At 44.0% G+C, this 25,427-nt stretch overlaps 1 protein-coding gene across 28 annotated transcripts in view; it reads left to right on the top strand.

Moving 5' to 3' along the window:
* LOC115572335 (muscleblind-like protein 1) overlaps positions 1 to 25,427 on the top strand; it is a 56,545-nt gene that overhangs the window by 7,161 nt on the left and 23,957 nt on the right. For 20 of the 28 annotated variants that reach the window (XM_030402291.1, XM_030402302.1, XM_030402305.1 and 17 more), the window contains 3 exons: positions 3,075 to 3,320; positions 4,405 to 4,622; positions 17,392 to 18,384. In XM_030402291.1, the coding sequence (XP_030258151.1) occupies positions 18,211 to 18,384 (174 nt within the window). In that variant the 5' untranslated portion in view covers positions 3,075 to 3,320; positions 4,405 to 4,622; positions 17,392 to 18,210. Of the gene's footprint in view, positions 1 to 1,628; positions 1,766 to 3,074; positions 3,321 to 4,404; positions 4,623 to 5,079; positions 5,238 to 9,560; positions 10,127 to 10,613; positions 10,696 to 10,877; positions 11,145 to 16,890; positions 17,013 to 17,391; positions 18,385 to 25,427 lie in introns of those variants that run through there. The other 8 variants (XM_030402294.1, XM_030402293.1, XM_030402292.1 and 5 more) reach the window with 7 other exon arrangements.

The following is a 25,427-nucleotide window of genomic DNA, read 5'->3' on the forward strand; positions in this document are numbered from 1 at the left end:
ACTCAGTAATCACAGGCTACATTTGTTTTTCTTTTCCTCTCTCCTCTCTCTATCTCTCACTCTTTTCGCCCTGTCTTTTTGTAAACCTATAGGCAGCTCTCTCCTCCCCCACCCTGTTTGTCCTCGTCTGAGCAAGACGAATCCAGTAGTGAGCAAGAAGCGCCGCTACTGGAGAAAGTGTTTGTTGACTTTTCGGCACAGACTGGTGCTCTGTAGGGGAGCAGCCTGTTATTTATGGCTCAGGCTTATGTGATTGGCTGAAGAGAGATATAATTATGTCTGGCACAGAGCTAGGCTAGTTTTAGAAGTACAATAGGTGCCATGTTGAGTTCACTGGTTGCTATGTTACTAAGTGGAGGGTCTTGTACGATATAGAAAATGTTTTGATTTCGACCTAGATGTATATGTCTGGCTGTTGAACCCTTTTTCTGCACTTACTTTCAGCCAAGTGAGGCATCGTTGATTCATTACTGATTTTGTAATACCATACTAAACACTGTCTGGGATTTTGTTTGTGTTCAAGGATGGCTTTTAGTATCACACTGAGCAAGGGCTTTTTGAATTTTGAAGGGACGTTTAAAGGCTAGTAAGAACAGAAGGGAATGATGACAGCAGCAAACTATTTTGAATGTTAATTCGGGAGCCAGACTTTTGCTCTAAGACGGACTTGAATAATTGTGAACCTATCCTTTAATGTGTGGATATAGCATAATGTTTCTTTGAACCCAAAGGGTGCATTGCACACTACAGTTACAGGTGAATTAAATGGCCTATAGTAGTGTATAGTAGCTGTCATTCATCAGACCTCAAATTTTGTCAATAAATAACTTTGTCATTGACTTAAACATGTGACAAAGTAAAACCTTTTTGATTATCCCGCCCCAAAAATTTGCTATTCACAATAATATCACAGACAAATATCAAAAGTATGCTTAAGACTCTTAAATGACATTAAAACATAGCTCTTTTTAAGTAAACATACTTCTCCTATCTCCTGTTTGATGAACAGAGCTGAGTGGTTGTACACATTGGAGATGTTGGTTGATTCCTCTGGAAGGTTCCGCAGGTGGGAACCTCATCTCCCGTCTTTCTTTAGTTTGCAATCCATCCATTTGGAATGAGTTCAAAGTTGCTGGATCACCCTTGTGGCAATGCCAAATGCATCAAGAAACTCTAGGACTGTGCATGACATGCTAGACCGCTTATTTTAGTCACTCGTGTGTAGGATATTCATGATTACCCCAATAATGAAATTTCACCACAATCAACTGATCTGAAGTGTTTTTTATCACAATCCCAGAAAAATCTTTTGCTGTTCCATCTCTACTCATAGTCCTGCTCTCTTCCATGTGTAATAGCAAACAAATGAAGCTTATAAGACATAATGGAACCCAGGTTTGCATTTTAATATTTAGCAGAGAAGTTGGATGACTGATACCGAGCTAAAAAACCCACTTTTTAAGTCAACCCACTTGGCTTCCCGATTTGTTGTTTATCATTTATTCACTTGTGTAACACTGAATGACTCACTGACTCACTGACTGCTATCTGAAGGTGCAACTTAAATACCATGAGAAGACTGTAATTTAATGTTTTATTGATGTCACTTGTCATTTAATTGCCTCTAGTTATGAAGTTCCTTATCTAATTGCATGCTGGGGCGATGACAGTCGCTGAGCTCATCGTTCACATAAATGATGTTGGATGGTAGAAGGATTTTCCAAGGAGCCGCGAAGATTTCCAGAGAACTGCACTATATATGGAGGTGAGAAGGCTGGAGTCAGATAGGCAGGATAAACAACTCTCCACAGCCATCTTAATAGTTTGTGAAGGGATTGACTAACAGCCAAAGATGTATTAAAGCTTTCAGATGGTTCTTAAAACAGCGTAAGGAGAGATTAATTGAATTAATAGTTGTCCATGACACAAAAGGCATGAATAATTCTCTTTATAAAAACAGTTACTAATGGTAATTGCCCCAGTAGCCTTTATCTCCTCATTATACAGGCTGGTCAGACGGGGACCTTGAATCGACTAATGGGATTATGTCAGTTTGAATCGTTATTCCACACACTTCCAGTAAAGCGGCAGCGATGTATTTGTGTGCTCCCCATAGGATGTGGGAGGTGAAGATGAGACTTCATCTCTCCACCACACTTAATCCTATTGTGTGTTGCATACCATGGCTTATGTGATCACTGACTTCAATAATACATGTGCAGTCATATCACAAGCAGAAGACACAGGGATGGGGCGGCTCAATGAGTAATCCTCATCTAATCCATTTATTTTAAATACACTGGCTGCCACGGTTAATAAATAGTGACGTGTCTATCATCCTCATGAGGCTGCTTTGCCAAGTGTCTTTTTTACTTTGCAGTCCTTAAAGAAAACTCTCACCAACATTTCATTTTGCTGTTTTAATTCGTGTTTTTTAGCATGTCTGGATAATCTTTGAGTTTCTGCGTCAACCAAATTTCTTTATTCAAAGATGTATTGACATCAAACAAATTGTGAAGAAATTTTTTTGTAAAGACAACTTTAACACAGAACATTTTTTATCTTATGTAAGTGGAAGTTGAGCACCTTCTGTTTCCCCCTCTCTCTGTGTCACATGAAAATCAGCCAGATCACGATGGAGAAAAAATGCGCTCGTAGCATCTAGTTACACCCCGGAGCGGGGTTATTAAAGATTATGTGACACAGTGTCAGGGCCTGGCTCAGTGGATAGTGTAAGTATAGACCCCTCTGATTAGTCTTATTTTCACACCTTATTACTGGTGTGACTTTATGGGAAGCTATTGTGCCAGTGGGCGATGAGTCTCAGACGTTTACAGCACCAATCTGCTTCTATATCTCCTGAAAGTGGTGTGAAGATAAGATGATTGTAAAAGAGTTCAAACTGGCAGTTTAATAAGCTCACAGTGTGAGTAATGTCAATAAATACGAGCTTTGTTCAAATATTTACACACTTCCCTCCGTGCAAGATTATGACTTTAAGACCTACATAGAAATTAAGATGATGAATTAAAAATGAAAATAATTGACTGTCACCTCTCTCTCTCATTCTCCAGCTCCTTAGTGTAGCCAGGAATGCAGTAGTGCCACTTGCAGACTGCAGTGTCAAGAGAGCCCTAAAAAGGGAAGGAGTCTCACTCTGATTCCTGGCAGCTTGTGGAGCAGCGGAGGCTAAATTAGGCCTGGTTTCATTGACTACCAATCCCCCGACTCCTTGCAGCCCTGCAGCCCAGAGGAGGGGAAGGCCGTCTGGTGCTCAGGGCCTCTGATGCTTCCTCAGAGCGTCTGCAGACACTGCCGGGGTAAGTTAAAGTGTCAGATGGAGAGATGATATGTCTAGGAACCTCAAGATGAAAGGCTGCGTCTCTTGGTAAATTAGAAGTAAGTGGGAAAAGACACATGGATAACATTGAAAATGTTGTGATGTTTAACATTTTATGATCAATACATAATTAACAGATAAACTTTAGTCAACATGATAAACTCTGTTGGTTTTTGCATAAATAAATCTGATATGTTGCTGTATGGCAGTTTCAGCCTATTTGGCCCATGAACCCTTAAAATAAGGTTTGTACTTGTGACCTCACATGACAAACTATGGCCTGGGTGTGGAATAAATATGAATTTTATTTAATTTTAAATTATTAGGGATTTGATGGGGAATAAGTATCCACTAATGCACAAGAAAACATTCAAATCAAACGTGAAACACACTAAAAATGCCTGCGCTGTGTTGTGATCCTTCAGAGTCTTATTGGGGCTCTTCCAGGCTTTTAGACCACCAGATGGAACAACTTTATGGAACAAAAAAAGAAAATTGCATTATGGTAGGACTGGAAGAGGTCTGCTAATCTTTCAGGAAATGAAACATCAAAATATCATGCAGGTGTTACTTCATCGCAACTATGTTTCAATAGATATTCAACCGCAAATTGAATTGTGAAGTATTACTGAATAGTGCAGATTCACTTGTTTGACTACATTTTTATTCTTGTTTTTGTACCTAAAAAGTCACCAAAATCCTGGAAATAAGGTTTAAGACGTTTCAACTTGGAAGATCATCTACATTTTCCTGAAAGACTCTGTATATCCAGTTTATTTTCATCAGTAGCTTCAAGTATATTTGCAACATCAAGCAACATGCAGACTTTTTGAAATACGTGGTCTCATATTATGCTGCTACTTGTCTTTTCCTTTTTGTTAAAGGCAAATATGTGATGATATTAGAGTTAATTCAATAAGGAAATGTTCTGTTTAACAAATTTAGTTGTCTAATCATCCTGTTATGTGTTGCGCAATGCACATAACATGCAACCTGCTCAGTATGTTTTTTTGTTTTTTTTTCTGCTGATAAAATGCTTCTCTCCCTCCCACTCTCCTCTGCAGTTTCCCCTTTGCTGTGCTGTCCAGTGTGATTGACCGTGTCTCTTTCTCTGCGCTGGCAGTCGGAGACAGGTGCTGAGTGCTGCTGAGTGTTGCTGTGTGTGTGGGCTCCAGGGGCCTGCTTCAACATTCCAGCGATAGTTTGATAGACACAGTCCTTGGGGGAGGAAGAGGAGGAAGCCAAATGCCCGCGCCAACCTCGCAGAAGAAGAACCTAGGGGGTAAGTGAAATCCTTTGACGATGTACCTGCCATGGGAGGATTTAGATAACATAATGAAAGTCGCCTTTCATTTTTAAGTCCCTCAACAGCAGTCTTTACAACACCCCCACTTCCTGATTTACAAAAGCGGTTTCACTGCTTATCTCTCAGGCTGCAAACTGGTCTAATGTCACAGTCACTTCCTCTTTTCGCTCACAGCGTGTGCGCGTATACATCAGACACAAAGAGTGTGCACACCGTTGTGAAAATGGAGGGAAAGAGGAAGTTATGAAAAAAAAAAAAGGGGATGCAGAGAGAGGCGGGGACAATAACAAGGTGACCATATTTGGCTTCAGTAGATAATGCAAGCAGAAGATGCAAATTAGATATGGAGTGGTTGTCATGGAGACTTGATGTTGCGCAGTGATGGTTCACTGTAAACCTGACCACATTTGCGGTATGGCCGTTGCCAAGCAGAAGGTGCTATTATGAGAGCGAGAGAGATGAGAGTGAGAGAAGTAGAGGAAGAGAGATGTGAAGATGTTGGTTCATCCCACAATGCACCGCGGCAGCGTGACCTGCGTTGAAGTGACTTGGTCTGCCCCAGTGGCACGTCAGCGATAGACAGACACGCAGGTAAGCTCGCTGGTTGTAAACTAGGTCGTAGGTTTAATGTCTGTTGATAACTTTAAAAGAAGTTTGGTATTATTAAGTGTTTGTTGATTGGTTTAATGAGACTTTATAATTGTGTGATTGGTGATGATTCTCTCTTTTCAACAAACAAAAGTTTCTCTGATACTTGACAAAGATGGAAAGCTTCCCTGTTACATTTGCAGTATTTTCCTCTTCATAGAACTTTGTCTGTTCGCCTGTACTGTGAAGTGTTTACAGAAAGTTTGTGGCACAAGGAGAGTTCATTTAACGCCTGCAGCCGTGTATCTGCTGGCTACATTTTGACAGAAAAAGCTGGAGTGAAAGCCCTCATTGCAAAAGGGTGTTTCCATTCGTTTTCATTTTATCTCCAAGATAAGCTTCAAGCTAGAATGGGGCATACACACACACTCACACACACACACACACACACACACACACACACACACACACACACACACAATAGTGTCAGATGGGGACAAGACACTGTGCTATTTCCTCTCTCTATATTTCAAACTCGACAGCTTGAATTGCACCTGCTTCCCCTCACTGCGTCAAAGTGGAAAGTAGTTAAGAGAAAAACCACAAAATATGCAGCAGAGACACATGACTGCAGATTCACACCAGAAAAAAGGTATTTGTCAACATACACACATTTACAACTTGTCCCACTTTCATCTACATTTTTAGAAATGCGTAGCATTTGTATATCGTCATTGTTTGAGGGAGAACTTTATGTATTCTAAACTAAATCATGACACAGATGTTGTTTTTTTAAGTGTAATATAAGCGATAATTAAACAGCCGACCTTAAATGAAACTCCCTGCTGTGGGCCTTTCGGCAAGACTGTGTACTGTTGCTGTTGTTGCTGTGATGGTCTGTAATGGGAGTGTAATGTGTATTTGCGGCCTCGGTGATAGATGAGCCGTCAGAGTTTGGCACACAAAAGCTCTGGGACATTTCCTCAGTGGAGTGAGAGTTCACATCAGCCAGCCAGTGTCATTTACAGAGGGCTGGGAAATAGCAGAGCGCTGAGATGATAGGGAAGCTTAAGGTGGAAAGTTGCGTTCATCAGGGAGGAGGGAGAGAAGAGAGTCGACAAAGGTGAAGGGTTAGGATTTGACTGTTTGACAGAGGCACGTGGGGTCACACATGCCAGACTGTGTTGAGTCAGGGTTAAAGGGGCTCTATGGAGCAATTTGTACCAATTTACATGTATCAATCACTTTTTCATTGGCCATATGTGAGCAGATTGTAACTTGACCGGAATAATGAGAACTTCTACGTGTCTCTCGGTTGCCTGTGGACGATTTGGTTAAGTTGTTAAATGCTGCTAGACTGTAGATTTCTTTGTGAAGAACTCACGTCATCTTTACCGCAACAGTCCAAAGGACGTGACTTAATACACGTTCTTGAGTGCCTTGTCAACATGCTTTTCTCCACGTCTAGCAAAAAAAAATTTATAATATAGACTAACAAGCAGCTTCTCGCACAACACACAAGTCACATAGAGCCCCTTTAATGTGATTGGTTGTTCAAAATTAGACTGGAAGGAGTTTCTAGAATATTCTGCACTTCCTTGTAAAACAGCTTTTTCACTCCGCTGTTTCACAATTTAGTACTTCACTTTCATACATTTGTGGGACTTTCAAAAGACAGATTAAAAGAAAAAAGAACAAAATCTATCCTGCAGCAGAGAATCCTGCAATTCCCATAACGCAACTGGATGATGAAATTACTAGAGTTATTTTCTCAGACTTGACAGAGCTCCCTGCAGGGCCACAGAAGAAGACATTATTATAACTGTTTTCACATGCTGAGTAGCATAAGTAGTTCACTGATCTTGATGTGTAAAATCGGGTGGTTTTCCCCTTTAACACACACACACACACACACCTCTTCCTGTTTTCAGTTGGTTAACCTTAGTATGTGTGAACAGTTTGCTCAACCCCAGTATGTCGATTGCTGTTGCTCTTTGCTCATACTTAAACAGCTCTACCGCCGTCATTGATCTTGTCGAGCAAACAACGGTCACAGGGTTCCCTTATCTATGACACATGTGAAGCAGGAAGCTAAAATACATGTCTGATTTCAATTTAGTCAACAAAAAAAAAAAAAAAAAACATGAACCAGAAAAGGAGAAATAGGCTCCTGTTGTAAATTATATGCAGAACAGAATTTCAACCAAATGAGCAAACCATCTGGCTCTACCTCTAATTGGACTGAGGGAATATGGGTCTGCTAGTTGTGACAAATAGACACGTGGCTGTGGTTGTTTCAGGGGCACATTTAGGGGAATTAAGCTTTAGTCATATGTGAGAGAAAGTGATGAAGAGAGAGACTCAAATAAAGAATGATAATGAATAGGAAATGTGGCCTTGCAGGGCAGAGGAAGGACGCAGAGACAGAAAGCAGCAGAGGCACTGGCATGCACTCAGCTGAAGCAGAAGAGGGGAAATTCCACGTCAGTGTCTGAGTTTAGCAGAGAGACCAGATCTTTGGAGGCGCTGCTAATGTGTCTCCTATTGACCCAGAGCAGCACCAATCACCATGTTTCTTCATTACGGGTCAAGTAAATCTCCATGTGGAGGTTGGAGGGACCTGCTGCTTTCATTGATCAGCAGTCAAACAGATTGCTCGGCTCATCTAGAGGACATGCTGTATGTGTTTGAGCATGGCTGTTTCCATGGTTGGAAACAGATCTCCTTCCAGCACTCGTGAATGATGGTTGGAAATGGATGAAGGCATACACTTTCGTGGCGTAGCTAATAATGCACTGTCTTTATAGACAGTCTCAGAAAAATACGTGTCTACTTTTTGTTTTTACTGAAGCATACAACATGTGTTCTGTCAGCTCTGAGCACACTGGATCAGTGCACCGGAATATTGGCTAGGTAAAGAGGTTAGCACTGAAGCTAGGGCTCTACCACAGATTGTCACCTGGGGTTTAAGGGCCGGCTGTGTAAATTAGAGATGACTTATCACCAGCTTTGTATCAAACAGAGCGTTGCAGGAGTAGAGACTGGTCCAATGAGCAGAGGACAGGGTAGAACAGAAAGACAGGCGTGACAGTTTCACATAGGAAAGGCAGTGGGACAGTATTAGACATGTAACAGGAAAAGGTTCACACGTGTCCCTACAAATGTTGGTGCAGCATTCAGCTGCAGTGTACAGACTTTGCTTTCTTTGTAAGTGAAAATACATTTCAAAGCTATTGTCAATATTTCAATAGACAGCGTTATGAATGCACGATCTCCACGATCACAATCAAATGAAGTGAGTCACAGACAATATGTGAGATCAGTGAGAAAACTTGGCGTCAGCACATGGCTCCAAATCTGTAAAGATTCCCACAGATGCCAAGGCCACTATCTCCATGGCTACCGGATATTGCAGCATCAGGTCCAAATCAAATTCTTGGAGGCTCCTTTTCGCCTCTCTGGCTTTTCCCCTGGATGCAAGGGGTTGTGGCGGCAGAAGCCTTGAGTCAACAACAATATAGGAGAGCTGGCAGCAGCAGTTGCCTCTGTCTTGTCTCAGTTATCTGTTTTTATTATATGTTGCAGACCTACAACCAAACTGCTCTGGTCGGCATTCTTGCGAGCAGTCGTATTTACACGCTCTGCGTTGCTCTGGATGTATGTAACCGCTCACTACCGTAGTCCAGTTTGATTTAGTGCAGTTCACTATGTCCTGCTTTTATAGTGTGGGCAAGAGCTGTAAGTGTGAGGCTGAGCTGAGGTGTCTGGGGGTTGCATGCCACGACAGAAGGGCAGTTTGAAAGAGAGAAAAGGAGATCCACACAGAAGCCAGACCTAATCTGTCGCAAACTCCCTGTAAATTTCATTCCACACCCCTCAAACTATTCATTCTTTCCAGCTGCTGTTTTCCTCCTTATCCATCCTTACCTCATTAAATCCTTCGTTGCATTCTCTTTTGCCCTTTTCTCTCTGTCTATGACTTTCCCAGCTTTTAACTTCTAACACCCTTCATCACTCTGCTTGGCCTCTCCCTGTTTCTATGTTAATCATTTTCTCCTTCATTATCTTCTTGCTGTGTTTTCCCGGTGTTTCCTTCCTCCCTCCCTCTCTCCTTCCTCAGCTTCATTGGAAAGGCAAGGGCAGCGTTGCTGTAACTGAAGCAGCACTTCCTGGTGTTGTTTTAGAGGGGGTGGGGGGTGAGGGGGGGCGTGGCCAGCCTTCAACGAGGAAGAGAGGGAGGGAGAGGGGACTGCAGGATCTGTATGCCCAGTGCAGTCAGGGCTCCCTCCTCGTCCTCCTCTTCTTCCTCCTCCTCCTCCTCCTCCTCCGCCACCTCCACAGCTGTTGCTACTGCCACCCAGCGAGCGCCACTTTCCTCGGGCAGCAGACAGCCGATCCAGAGGCTGGAGAGTCAGTAGAGACACAGCCCAGCCTGTCTTAGCAAAGCTCAGCACAGCCTAGCTCAGCCACTTCAAGAGGCAGGGGAGGGGAGACACTAGCGCACACAGCCAACGCTGCAACACGCACATACACACACACAACCACACAGACAAACAGTCTCTCTCTCTCTCTCTCTCTCTCTCTCTCTCTCTCTCTCTCTCTCTCTCTCTCCCTCTCCCTCTCCCTCTCTCTCTCTCTCTCTCTCTCACTCTGGTGCTCGGCTCCGCACAGCTCCTCCACTCATTCGCTGCTGATTCACTCGCTCACTCGCTTGCCTCTCTCCTGCCAGTCGCTCTGCCTTGCTGCGCTCTGCCTGCCTGCCTGAGAATGGTCCAGCCGGTGCCTGGGGGTCTGCTGTCGCGGCCTGTCTGAACACACGCATAAACACAAGAGTCAATCGACAGGCGGAAGCGCGCGCGCACACACACACAAACTGGAGAGCAATGTGAGAGGTAAGAGCTTTGGTTTTCGATAGCCCTCCTCCTCGTCTCATTGCTTTATCTAGATCTTTCCTCCTGTGTGTGCTGCAGTCTGTACTTTCCAAAGTAAGAGCCCGTGCACGGGAGCATAGGTAGAGATACTGGGATTGTTTGCCTTAGTGTCTGCTGTGTGTCAGAGTGTGTGTGTTCAGTATGGGGTATGGGGTTGACATCTATTTGTTACGTCTTGTTTTATAGATATGGACACACACACATACTTGCACGTACACACACTGACACACACAGTAAGACACATTCTTGGCTCAAAGCAGACAGTCACACAATAGCTACTTCCTGAGGGTAGCGCTAGTTAGCAAGAAAATTTGCTGGTGTGTGCGTGTGTGTGTGCGTGTGTGTGTGTGTGTGTGTGTGTGTGTGTGTGTGTGTGTGTGCGTGCGCGTGTGTGTTTGGAGGGCCGTGGTTGTTCCAGGAAGCAGTGGAGAGGATCAATAGATCGCCCACTCAGCTTTCATTCCGTCCGTCTGACTCAACATTGGACATGTTGGGAGTTATCCTGCAGGGCTTGGTTAACAAGGAGAATGGTAAAATTTGATTCTCTCTTACCTCCTTGCTGCGTCAGCCTAAAGGGGGAAGCATGGCTTTGCATGTGCGTATGTGTGTGTTTCTACGTGTGTGAGTGTGCTGTGTAGGGCAAACTCCCGCCCCGCCGCATGTAAATTACGTGTGACATGTGAAGCTGCTGCTACCTTATATGGTGAGCACAGTATTTCAGTACAGTTGGATCTTGCCAAGCATTCCGGGTCGCGGGAGGAGAGAGTGTGTGTGAGAGGGTGACTCTGTCTGTGGGAGTGTGTGTATGTGTGTCTGACTAAGTGAGTGTTTTCATGCGTCTGACAGAGGGGGAGTAACTGCAAGAGAGGAAGAAAGTTGAAGAGAGAAGGAAAGAGGGGCAAGAACGAGAGAGAGACAGGGAGAAGGAGACCCGGTAAATGGAGGGATTTAACTTGTCGATGTTTAAACTGGAGTGAAAGTAAGTAGTTTCTCACTGAATGAAGGCCTTGGGGAGATAACATGACGTTAGTCTGTAATGGTTTTTCTTTCTTACAGGAGTTAAGTTTGTCTGTGTGGATCATGCTAAGGTAAACAGACTGAAAGCGCTTTCCTACGTGCGTTTATATCTGGCTATTTGTCCGATTCAAATACAGGAAATTCAAAGTTCGTTCATTCTTTCTGAGAGTCCAGAAACTGTCCGAACAACAGCAGGACACGACTCTGATAAAATACATATGGTATGCGAAAGCCAGAGGATCTTCAGGGCTTTAAACTCTAGCCCTCTTTCCCTCCTCTCCCCTCTTTGTCCCTCTCCTCACCACCACCTCTGCCCACCCCTCCTCGCCTCGCCTCTCTGGGTTTCCTCTTGGTGGTGTGTCCGTGGTTGGGGCGATGATGAGGAATGTTGTTGTTGTGACTTAGAGGGATTCAGGGTGGCTCAGACAGTAGCACACACACAAGTATATACACACATGCAAGCATGCGCAACACTGCCAGATGTGGAGCAGATTGCATTGTTCAGACTCTGTAAAGTCCCCCATGGTGGCTCTGCTGCAGGTAGACTGTCAATTTCTGCCTACCAGAGGTGTGAGGAACATGCTGTTTTTGTCAGTATTTTATATATATATATATGTGTGTGTGTGTGTGTGTGTGTGTGTGAGAGAGAGAGAGAGTGTGTGTGAAGTCAGGTGCAAATTGCTCCTCATTTATGTGTGTTGGTAATGATCTAGGATCTGCCCTACAGACAGGATTATGTGCATGGCTGAATCTCTGCTGACAGGTTAAGCCTTTATTACTAGAGGGCTTCTCTGTATGTTCCTACTGTGTTATGACCACATTTCAACCCCTCTGAGTAACAGTTTGACTCAGCTTCAGTTGAGTAAGACACCCTCCACTTAAGCCATCATCCACGCTAAGCTAAACAAATTGATTTCAATGTTCGAGGGGCTGCTGAGTCTCAAATATTTATGTTTTTCTGTTCTTTTCAGGTAGCCAGTGATAATTGTTTACTAGAAAAACACTCTGTCTACCTTGTCTAAGCTGCTGTTGGTGGAGCTAGAAATAAGTATCTAGTTATGTCTTTATGGTTCTGTCCAGAGGTACACGTATCATCATCATCAACACAACACTATCCTTGTTTTTCTTCACCCCAGTTGCATCAGCTCCTGCTTACAGCCTTGACATCTTAAGCCTCCTCATCTCTGGTGCCGAGACAGACGGCTATAACATTTAATAACATACTCCTGCCCCAGTAGTCTCATTCTCTCACTCGCAGTTTCTTTCAAGCTGCCTCACTACCCAGCTTTTCTTTATTTCATTGTGACAGCACTGGCTTTGTCCGCCGCGGTATGTTAGAAGCAGGCCTCAACACAAGCCAGGGGATGTTGGTGCATTAGCATGGCCCTTCGTCCATGGAAATGATTAACGAAATGAAAATGATACAGATAAGTAATGCAAGAAGATAAAATTGGTCACTGGCGAAGAATGTTTGCATGTAATGTGCTGATAGAGAAGCTGAACATGCACCGTGTGCGCCTTGTGGTAATACATGACTAGACACTGTATACATAGAAATCTGTATGTAAATCTGTAAAATACACTTTACCATGTCAACTTTAGTTAACTTTTACTTCATTTTAATTACACACGATGGCTATATGTTAACATGATAGGTCTGCTACTTACGTTTAAGTATGTGTACATCTTCCTTTTTGCTCTAGGGAGTACAGAAGAATAAAGCAGTGCCAGTATTCATACATATGTGTGCAAATAAAATGTTAGTGTGTTGTTATCTTAGTAAGCACCGTCAGTGCAGCATGGTAGAGACTTCACTCTAAACATCCACTGGAGGTTCACCGTCATCTAATATAGCTGTCCTGTTGGGACTTACTCATACTGCCCTTTATTTTGTCACTGTCTATACATGCGGAAATCAGCCTGACAATGTCTCAGCACACAGACAACATAAATGTGAGCCAATGAGCCACTCATTAAACCATAAGGCTAGCCATTATCCTCCTCACTGTCCGTTGACTTCACCACATCCTTACACATACACACATGCACTCACAAAGATGCAGTGTTGCAGACAGTCAGATATTCACCACAGCTTAAGAGCACTCTGTGCCAGGACACATAGCGTTTTTTTTTGTGCTTTGTAAGGTTCGCATTTGTGTGACTTGTCAGTGTGTGTTTGTGTGGTTGCATAGCTTCGTCCATGTATGCTAAACAAGAGATCTAATTGTCTCCAGAGGTTCGCTCTCTGAGGAATCAATAGGCATTGTTTGTTATGCGTTCCTAGCCTAAGACTCACTTTCAGAACCACGTTATTTAATCTGATGACATATAAGCCCAGTTAAACTAATAGTTGTGAAGGGCTGATGACTTCATGCTGATGACGTTGAGGACGGTCAGTAGCGATACCAACTATGGTGAGCAAGATGCTCGCTCAGATTAGCAAGAAATGACTATTTTTGCAGTATCCCGTTGAGCATGTGAGCGGTTTTCATCTACAATCACTATTCATGACAAACCAAACTGAAACAAAAAAGAATAAATACATTTCATTTCTTTTTATTGCAAAGTGCCATTGCCCTTCAACTCATTTTATGCAGACCTCCCTCTGCGTGATCTCTCGACCAACTTGAAAGGTCCCATCATCAAAAGAAATGCAGTTTACTCTGGGATGCATGTGGTATAGAGCAGTAGCCTGACAGTATGTGAGTGTGTGTCAGTGTGAAACAGATCAAGAGACGGTGAGGAGAACACGCTCACGTGTCCACAAATGCATTAGTGTGTGCGTGTTCACGTAAAGGTCAGTGAGGGCAATATTGACATGCTATATTCTGAGCACATGGAGCCGCAGCAGGAGCGAGGCCTGGGGTGTTGCGTTTCCCCCAGCGTCCTCCGCTGTGATGACCTGCCTCAGCACACTGTCACCCTGACTCCACCTCTGTCAATATGCTGAAACCACTCCTTTTAGTGAGCAGCAGCAAACCTAAAGAGATGAAACCTCTTTCTCCGCAGTCAAAGCTGGACAAACAGGAGCTCGGGGCTTACAGCCTCAGTTTGTTTCTTCAGGTTTTCAGAGCAGATGTTCACCAGTTATCTCAAGCATCCAGTAACTCCTGACTTTTGTTGTTGGGCGATGCCAAACTGGACTGATAATGTGCTATTCACACCCTCTTTTTGTTGTTTCTAGCAGTTAGTCACAGTGACAACTTCGAGACCAGCCCTGGTTAGCAACATGCTTTAATTGCTCTAAGTAAAGTCAGTTAAGACATGCATTAATAACAAAGCCTCTCTGTGTGTCCAAGAAAACCTCATGACGCGTCCGAACTCCGTCCGTCACAGTCCATTGGGCAAATCATTGGCAGGTTTTAAGCATAATTTGCGCTTTTCGGCAGAGGTGAAGGTTGGTTTGAACAGCGTTGAGAACAGATTTGTTTTGTGACTCATAACCAAGAGAAAGTAAAATATGAACAGGCATGCTTTTCATGTCAGAAGCTGTTCTGTTTAGGCAAATGCTGGTATCACATGACCATGAGCTGATGGTGATATCGAAGACAAGCTTCCTCTTCTTGCAGCCATGTAACGTTTCCGCCACGTGTCCCAACAGAGTGATAGGAAGCACGCGGCTTCTCTCGCTCGCTCGCGCTCTTTCGCCATCTTTCCTTCCACCAGTGTGATTGACCTTGCACCAGCTCGCAAGACCTTGGAGTCTGGGGGAGTGCTGCTGAGGATGCTGGAAGAGAATGCAAGCCAGACAGTCACATTGAGGGCACAACGGCAGAGGAAAAGGATAATGCTGGGGAGGGAAGAGGAGCCCCAGAATGGAGGAGGATCCACTGGTTAAAGCCGTATAAATTCTGTGGTTAGAGCAGAGAAGTAGATCATATTAAATGGTCATGAAATGGATGCCTTAGTGAGAAAGAGCACTGACAGTTAAAGTGGAATTAGATAGAAGGAGTGGCATACTGACAAGAAAGACCATGGACATGAAGAAAATCAATAGGGGAAGGACAGCCATGTCCAGACATGATGGATCATAATGAGCGCTCATTATCACTCTGGCACTGTCTTACAGCAGACTACATCGTCTGTCTCTCTTTCTCAGATATGTACTGTAATAGAAACCATAGAAACAGATAAGGCAGCCAGACAGAACGCAGGGGGCGTCAGCTTTTCATGCTTCAAGTCATCACATTCTCTCATTTGACTGAAAACGGCCCCTGGCGCCTTCAGTAAAAAAAAAGAATAATAATAATAATTAAAATAGATCCCTCTGTTCATTAGTTCACGTCCAGCTGCGACTTGAGCTCAGTGTGATGAGTTCAGAGATAATCCTTACTCACCTGAATGTAACTTATTACAAAGTATATTTTGAGAGTAAAAAGTGTGTTGCCATCAGCAACATCAGGCTGAGAGGGAGCAATAAATACATGTAACATCAACGTTATGTGATATGAAGGCCTGGGGCATACAGGGTTACGCAGTAAGATTAGACTTGGCTGACGTGACATTTTCAAATGCTTGGGAATAAAAACATGCCCTTAGTAATGTAAACAAAAGAATGGCACTGCGTATGTTGGATCAGTTTCATTGCAAAACATTCAATCAAGTCGCTCTCGGTCAGAATGTTTTCTGGCATTAATATAACGATAAATAAAGAAAGATTAGTCATGAAGAAATAGCAGTGTTTGATAAAATGTTAGTGTTTGTCATTTGAGCAGTCAGGTAATATATCTTTTCTGTTTGTATTTATTGGAAAATTCATGTATCAAAGTCTCCTCTCTAAAGTGCATGATATGGAAGATAATCTGCTGTGTTCGTGTGTGTGTGTGTGTGTGTGTGTGTGTGTGTGTGTGTGTGTGTGTGTGTGTGTGTGCGCGTGTGTGTTCTGATTATGCTAGCACTCCAAAGGTCGTTTTGTAGCAGTAATGCTACTTCTGCTATCGCAGGGGTCATCCAAGGTGAGCCTGAGCAGTTTCCTCCTTCACTCTCTCTTCTCTCTGTAACATATATCCATGTTGCTGGGTCATCATGACCCGGGCTGCACTGCTGCAGCGCTCTGATATGGCGCGTTGCAGTGTTGCAGTGCTGTAAAGTTAGCAGCGGTTCGTGGCATTGCTGAACCCGCACGCGCTGTTCTGGGGAAAGCGATTTCTCTACACAGGGTGTGGCGAGTTACCCTGCCCGTGCGATAAGAGCAGAACGGGCCCCCGGGAGCCACAGTCATTCAAATTCCCCGAGCAAACCCCACCGTACAATGGATTCACCCAAAATAGAATGCAACTGGCAACGCAAACACAATTCTGATAAGAAGTAACACTTTGCAACCCGTGATCTCTTTTGTTTGTCATGAAAGGGGGAGTTTGGTTTATGAGTTGAATAACACACGATGCTATCTGCGAGTTCACATCTGTGTGAGACGAGAATGGTACTTTTTTTATTTAGAAATGCGTCAGTTCAGAAGAGAATATTATCTGGGATCCTCCATCTTTGTTTGAAGGAAAATCATCACAAAAATCAGGTAGTCATAGAAATAGTGAGCAGAGTTCAGTCTGCCCCTCTCTCTCTCTCTCTCTCTCTCTCTCCCTCGCTCCAGCAGCAGGCAGGTCAGCCTCCTCGATGCTCCTCCCCCCTGCTCTCACCTGGCGCTCAGCCCAGAATGTTGCTGCAACTCTGCTCGCTCTCATTGGTCCGCACTCTCGCACCGCTTCGCAAGAAGGGAAATGACTAACCTCTTCTCCCTCATGCCCTGCCTCGACTTCCCCTCCGCTTTCACTCTCTTCCTCTCTTTCACCTCTAAACTCATTTGCAATGGCCGGCTCTGCTGTACTCGACTGTAAGTGATACAAGGTTCGATCCGATTTTCCTGCGTCAACCAGAAGAGGTGGAAAGTTGTGAATGGCTGCTTTGTGCATTTGTGTATGTGTGTGTGTGTGTGTGTGTGTGTGTGTTTGTCTGTGTGGCGTGATGACCGTGTGTGCACCATGTGTGTTTAGAGCGCAGGGCGGGTGAAAGTTTTATTTGTTTTAGCTGACACCCCTGCATTTCTGACATTTTTACATATTTTTCATTTCCACAGCTGCGTATCTAAGCAGAGCGCTGCCTATGAAGGAGAAATGAGAGAGAAAAAAAAAAACCTAAAAGTTTTCTTTGGATGTGTATCATCACTAATCTCTCTTTCGGTCTTTCCCTCTCTTCTGTCTCTCTCTCCCCAGAGGAAGTGCCTTCCCTGATGTCTGCTGCAGCTTTGACCTGCTTCTACAGCTGAAGCTCCACCCTCCCCCCGCCCCCCGCCTCGCTCGCTTGCTGCCACAGTAACACGAGTATAAGGACAGCGACCACACCCTCCTCGTGGCCAACGCACCGACCTGCTCGTCCATCAACACCATCCACTCCTCGCGGCCTCAGCTCTCCTCAACAGACGCTGCCAACTGCTCTCAACTAGCTGACCAGCCTTACCACAGCAGCCCTACACACCACCAGGCCCACGCAGCATCTCACCCACCTTGCCTTCAACGTTCGCCTTCAACCCTCAAAGCCTCCACTTGGTCTCCAGTGTCCTTAACCTTCCTGTAGTGGGCTACACACAGACTATCACCTTTGTTGCCTGCTTCACTGCACCTAACCAGAGGGCTCTCGGTTCGGCCTGTTCATCTTTTGCCTTCTTGGCTTCTGAATGTGGTAGATGAGACCGGCTTGGCAAGCAACAGTGAGAGAGCAAAGTTGAGCCAAGTGCGGTAACTTAACTGTTAGGCTGAGCCGTTTCCTGGATATAAAATCTGTGGAAAATTATCCAATAACATTCACAGCCAAACATCGTCCTGCAACATTTCACTTCGGGAAGAGGAGCCCTCTCAATCAATAGGAACTTTATTTTGAATGTTTCATTTCAACTTTATGCACACACATCACAGACTTTAACAGCGAATAAACATAAATAATAAGACCTTAAAGTTGTGGATTAAAACACTAGAGGTACTTTACTTGCGCCTGAACCGATTGCAGCTCGGAATACTTTTTGCCAAACTGTTGCCATGGCGTTGAACATGGCACACATCCGCGACACAAAGTGGCTGACACTGGAGGTGTGCAGGGAGTTCCAGAGGGGCACGTGCTCACGCTCCGACCAGGAGTGCAAGTTCGCACATCCGGCCAAGAGCTGTCAGGTCGACAACGGACGGGTCATCGCATGCTTCGATTCACTCAAGGTAAGAAAGGAGAGGCGGCGAACAGAACTCAGGTCACAGATAAGCACATTTAGTCTGAGGGAATAAATGTAGTTACGAACTACATCATGCTCAAAACGCACCATCTGGCCAAGACATGTGCTCTCTTTTTGGTCCCACCTATTTCTGGTCAGGTGACTGCATCATGTGAACAAAAGCACAGAGAGGAGGAGGAGGGCCAGGGAGTTTCAGCTTTTTAGATTCAGGAAGCAGAAGTCCGGCTGTTTGTGACACTGCACTGTGGAATTTTTCTAGAACAGGCAGTGTTTTGACTCGTGATTACTGACCTGATTTCAGACTGGAGAAATTTAGGAGTGAGGTGTCACATTTTCGACTGATTTCGCCGTGCATGAACCTACTCTGTCAACACTGTCCCTCTGGAGGTGATAGACGGTGTTGTGTGCCAGCTTCTGAATGGGTGAAACACATGAATAGGCTGTCACATGTACAGACTCATATGGATGCCCTGAGCACAACACGTTTCAACAGCTAGAGAGCAACAAGACGATCGCGTCATCATGTATATCTCACCCAGTCAAACCACTTCCTGTGCTGAGGCCTAGGGGCAGTTAGAGGGGGTTTGTGTGTGTGTGTGTGTGTCTGTTTCAGCATGTGTGTGGTTTAGCATAAAGTTGGGGGCAGATGTAGGGCACCCTATGCAGTAATTTTCCATTTTTAGGCAGCAACAGGAAAGTAGAAAAGCAAACACCTCTTTTTTTCTCTCTCTCTCATTCTCTCACTGTCTTTCACAATCTGTCTTTTATCGGAGCAACATGATCTCTAGAGATGGGCGGACCTCAGCCCAAAGTTTCCAGCATTGACACACACCCGCATACGGTTGGCCGTGTGTGTTTTTTTTCTTCTACCCCTGTTTGTGTTTTGCCCCTGCAGACGTCGGTGACTCGTTGTCATTGGCAGTGTGTGATCGGGGCAGGGTTAGGATGAGGACAGCGTGTGTGAGTCGACTCTCAGAACAGTGTTTATGGCCAGATGTGGACAGAGGAACATTGTCAAGCCCGAGCTGAACTCTTCCCAAGTTTCCTCACAATTCGCTGATCCCTGTGTGTGTGTGTGAGATTTTCAAAAACTCCAAGCTAAATTAAATCATCGTTGTTTATTACATCTTGAGTCATAATATCATAGTTTTGGCCATCATTCCTACAGATAGAGATTGGCAGCATCATTCCCATTAATCTCCTGATGTCTTCCAGTTTAATTGAAATATCTTGGCTCGCGGCAACTTTGCTAAAAATATGTCCGACATGGCAAGAAACACAAGCAGTCACACAGTAAATCAGGTTTTAAACAAATCCACAGGTTAACTAAACTGATTAGGAAGAGAAAACAAACAAGGAAAATTATGACCCAAACTGTCTGTTGTGATAATCCGTCATAGTTTACAGATCCGCTTCCTGGTTCAAGTCTGATGTGTCATACTTACCATAGCATGGCTAGCATGTCTGCTGTGCTCATTTATCCCCTCATAAAAGAGGTCTACAACTTTGTCGAAGCGATGTCGCCGTGTTCCAAGATCTCAGAAGTGAATTGGATAACTATTAATGCCAAATTGAGTGTTAATACACATTTACAGTACAGCGTAAAAACCAGCAGGAGGGGCGACCAAGACTACAAAAATACAGCCCATGCTGTAAGAAACTGAAATCCCAGCAGCAGCAATGTGACTGCAAAACAAATGTAAAATCGATTAAGTCCTTTATATACTGTAGAATAGATTTTTTTACAGCAATGCACCATATTTTATAAGATCATCATCTTTTTGTAGCGCCAGTGTCCTGTGAGAACCGTCTTTTTATGAGTTTTCAGCTTTTTTTACAATTTATTTCACAGCTATTGAACTTAAGAAGTAGGGGGAATTATCCAAACTGGAGGTAAAGTAAAGTAAAAGTACCTCAAACGTATACAGTACTTGATTAACAGTACTTTGTTACATTTGACCACTGCTTTTATCTAAAGACCGAAGGATCTCGATACCTGAACATATGTTTAAATTGTCATTCACGCTGAGGGAAAGGTCGGCCGCTGGAAAGGAGTAGCTGGCAGATATATGTAGGCATTTAAAAGGAACCAAGGGGCCTATTTTAGTCGTTTGGACTCATTTTCCACTAGGACCTGTGTATTAATGGAGATGGGTGATGCTTTTTTTAACTCTTCGCCCCATTTTTTCCACTGGTAATGAAAAACAGAGCAGGTCTCTGAAAAACCCACAGTGGAAACAGCAGGAGAAAGCTAAAGGGAGAGGGAGAGAGAGCAAAAGAGGATGGAGGAAATCAGAAGCGAAGGTTGTTGACTCGTTTGTCGCATTTATTATACACATATAGGCGCAGACACATTCGCCACATTAAGGGTTTCCTGTTACACGGACCTGCAGAAAAGTCACATGTCCTACTTCACTTTCACTCAGATTGAGTGGTTGGAAAAATTAGGGCAAATTCTCAGTTTAGTTGTGTTACGTGAAGCCACACCCCCCTTCCAAGCACCAGTCTTGCAACCTCTACACCCTCACACACACACACACACACACACACACAACCACACACACACGCTTGGACACATGTGCACACACTTTCTGCCCATGAGAGAGGATCGGCCTTCTTCTTGAGAGGTGTATAATTAGAACAGGTCTCACATGATCACCAGTGCATAGCTGAGCAGGTCACACCCAAACCCAGTCATTTTCCCCAACAGCCACTCTCTCTCTCTCTCTCTCTCTCTATGGCCTCCTTTTTACATGGTGCACACACACACACACACACACACACATGCACATACAGACACAAAAAACATGTGTCCTGTGCTAGACCACGCGTGTAGAGTCCATGCTGAGGGAATTAGAGCAAAGAATGTATTAGTACCAGAAATACTAAAAAGATTTAATCGCTCATTTTTCATGGAAAGATGTTCATGGCAGTTCACGGATGATGCACCCCGGGGGCAAGACAATCAGTCAGAACAGAAGTTTTCATTGAGGCCACAGAATTGAAACCAAGTCATACTATGTGTGTGTGTGTGTGTGAACTTGTACTATACATGCATGCGTGGGTGTTCTCTGGCCTTAGACTTGGCCTTAACCTCAGAGAGCGCAGCCCTCTCTGCTGCCTGTGTTTCTGCCTAGTGCAGCAAAGACAGCTCAGCTATGTGGAAGCAGGGTAAATATTTGGAGAAGGATAATGGCTGCCACAACTCCCTGATTTAAAGTCAGCATTGTAACTTTGGCTATTAATGATTAACTACTGAGCGGACAGGTTAGCTTCTAAATCTGTATACACGATCCTTACTCGGGGGCTAAATATTTAGATCTGCTCTATAGCTCGACGAGACAGGTCGGAGAACTGTAGCGGCGTGCGCTGATGTGAGCTGCACGTTATCTGACAGAAAACGCAGTTTCCAAACATGCGTGATATGTAGAGGAAGTAACCTGTTTTAACCTTCCCTCGTTAATGCTTCACTCAAGCATTGTTATCTGATTGGAGAATAACAGTCAGCTCAGGTTACAGGAGCGAGTGAGCTAACGCCAGCTTATTAGTTTATACTAGAATGAGTCTGAAACAAAGTAGGTTACTCACTACAGTAACCGAACTGTAATGCCGCAGCTCCGCCACACCCACACAGAGGTAATCTGGCATCTTATTTTAAGTGCCGTACCATCCTACTTTCATTAGATGCAAGCCTATTCTAGTCCACTTCTCCTTCGCTCGTGTGCCCTTCCTCCTTGCTTGGTTTCATTCTCCTCCCATCTCAGTAACTCCTTTTACTTGATTTCCCACTCAGTCTGTTTTTTTTTTTTGCCTCATTCACTTCAGGCCACACCCATCGCTGGATGGTTCACATTACACCCTGGTAGCCCCCATTCAACGCACACTCACACACACACACACATACATAGACCCATGTGGTGTGAGGTGAGGGCGACATCAGCCGTGACCTTGTCTGAACCCGTGGCAGCAGGTCCTGGTTTACCCCCCCCCCAACATTGTTGGCCATGTCATAAAAAAGGAGTGGTAACCGTCTACCATGAAAACAGTTTGAACACACACACACACACACACACACACACACAGACACTTGCACACACACACACACACACACACTTGCACAAAGCATAGACCTTGTACTTTGTCTACCTGCCAGCCTGACACACCCACTGTCATCATGTCTGAGTTCTGAGAAAAAGAGACTAAGAGCGCATGCACGTGTGTGTGTGTGTGTGTGTGCGCCTGTGTTTGTGTGTGTACTTGCGTGCGTGCATGTGTGTGTTGTATCTGTATTAGTAGTGCTGTTGCAGCGGGTTTCTTTGTGTTACAACACTGTTGTGAGCCAAGATTACATTCCTGCAGAGCAGAGGGCGGGTAAATACCTCTTATTTATCTCTCTCTGTCTCTATCGCTCGCCCTGCTGTCTGTGTCTCTATCTGTCTTTACTCTAATTTTGCTGACCATATTTTGACAGCATGTTTACATTCAGTGGTTCGATGGAACACACACACTGAGAGGTGCTCGGCCAGACAGACATGTGGGGTAAATATTAGCTGCGTTGCTAGTCGACAGTGGGTTTTTCTTCTTTTCTTTTTTTTTTTTTTCAAACAAATCATCCAGCCAATCTCTTGGCAGTAAAGTCAACACGTCATGCTCTGCATGTGTGTGTGTGTCAGCATATGAGTTCAGAATAATATTTAACAGTGCAGTGTCACTGCACAGTAATTTAAAAGACACAGCACATGAGCACGTGCAGGCAACAGTTTGTGGCTAGTGATGAACTTATTAAAACAAGAGAAAAAAGCAGCATTAAGCGATTAAACATACTACAAAGAACTTTTAACTAGCTATGAAAAAGTCTCGGTTTAATAAAAATGCCTCTAAATCTGCTCTGTAGTCTGATTATGCATCCTGCAAAAAAGCTGTTGTTAATGGCTCAATACATAATAATTTGAATTGAAATCATTCAAAAATGAGCTAAATGTATCCACAGAATGTGAAAAAATTACAGTTTTGATGTCTTTGTATTATATTCAACAGATATGTATTGAAGTTAGCATGCTAACCAGCTAGCCCCAGTCTGTCCCAGGCAGTGTAAGCCCACATTTCAAAGCACAACCTCCACTGCTGTGTGAGCTAGCTATCTAACTACCAGCAGCTACATGTAGCAGCAGTTAGCGGTCACTTTGGTTATATGCTCTTATTTGTGTTGAATTCAACAGTTGGCCAGTTCTTACATATTGTACCTTTTAAAAAAAGTATTAAAAATAGATTTCTTTCACTCCCTTCCAAAAGAAATGCACAAGCGAGCGAGATAAAGATCCTCATAACAGGAGGTGTTGGTGTTCATACAAAAAATGAAAACAGTTTTATTTTGATCCTAATTTAAGAATACACTATGCAGGATTTTTCCTAAAAGTAAAACAACGTATATACACAAAAAATAATCCTTCCCACTCATCAGTACAGTATAGGTTCCATTTTCTTAATGCATTCAACTATGCATTTCCAGAATTGCTTACTGCACCTTTAAAAGGTTTGTTTACAAGCAGCAAATGACAAAAATCCTGCATCGTGAGCCTGTATAGCTTGTTTGCATTCATACTCTGTTACAGTATCCCTTGTGGTTGCATCGTCCTTATTTAGTTTTTGTTTTCTCAATGCTGCAAAACATATTAATCATGAGTGTGAATAAACCTGATCTGTCTTGTTAAACCATTGACGTTATTTGACATAAACATGTCCAGCTTCCTCCTTGGATGCTGTCTAAATACATCTGTGTCACATTCAGACACAGTCCAAATACACTGTTTATCCGCCTGGAAGCCACAGATGGGCGTGTGATCTTCACATTGCTTGCTTCACTGGCTCCTCGCCAAACCCCAAAGAAAGCACTGAGAAGAAAAAGGAAATGGGACACCTGTGCGCCGAGTTATAATGTTCGAATCTGACCAAGACAAACGTGTTTTCAGGATGAAGGTTTCAATACACCTGTGATCGGACAGATTTGTTTTCAGTCGCGTGCTAATCTCCAGTCAGCGTACTGCAGTGATGCCATAATTCAGGCTGTTCTCTGGATCCATATGGCTCTCTCTCCTCTGCAGTCGGCGCGTGGTATCTCCATCCTAATTGGATTTTTAATGGGATATCTGTGGGCGCATCCACATTGAAAATTTCTCTCCTTTAAATTAACAAGGCTGGGATTCAGCCACCCATAGGATCCAGCTTTTTACACGAGGAGAGCTGTTAATAACACAGCGCCGTCCGACTCGGCCGTGCTCCATCTTCTCTGTAGCTGATTAAAACCAAAGCAGGTCTCACTAGATAAGAGTCACATGACTGGAGCTTTTAGTTTTTTAGTAAGTGGGATCTTTTACGTCTCCGTCCCCTGCTGTTGACGGCGTTTTACTCATACGTCTCTCTCTCACTTTCATGCCAGAGAGATTTGTGTTTGGACCAGTCTAATCCAGGCCAACACACACTCACACTCCCAGACACACACACACACAGACATTCATCGGTCTGCTCATACCATGGTGCGTGCATTCTTGTCAGATCAGCGCGGCTGTGCGTCTCCTCTGTTGAGCTTATGTGACGGAAGATCAGCGACAAACAGCCTGTCTTTTCTTCTCAGTGTCAGCCGTCCCTGTCCCTCCATCACACTGGGCCCCTTTATCGCACCACTGATACAATGATTACTTCTCTCTCCTCTCCCTCTCTCTCATTCAGTCCCGCTCTGCCTTCAACATACAGACATACCATAAAACCTCAGATAGCCCGAGGGTTTGTTTGCTTCGCCAGTTTACAAATATTGACAGATTGAAGCCGAGACTGCAGTGTGACAAAATCTCATGCAATCATATATATTTCTAATAGGTACCGTTGCTGACTTTTGGTTTGCTTAGTGGATTTATGTCCAGGAGTTTATGGGATCCAGGTATTTATTGGTTAAAATGTACCACTCATGGGAGAAAAACTACATCAGAGCAAACAGTTACATTTATTCCATATCTGACACTATAAAATATAAAG

This window comes from Sparus aurata, chromosome 21 (assembly GCF_900880675.1).
Source record: "Sparus aurata chromosome 21, fSpaAur1.1, whole genome shotgun sequence".
NCBI lineage: Eukaryota > Metazoa > Chordata > Actinopteri > Spariformes > Sparidae > Sparus > Sparus aurata.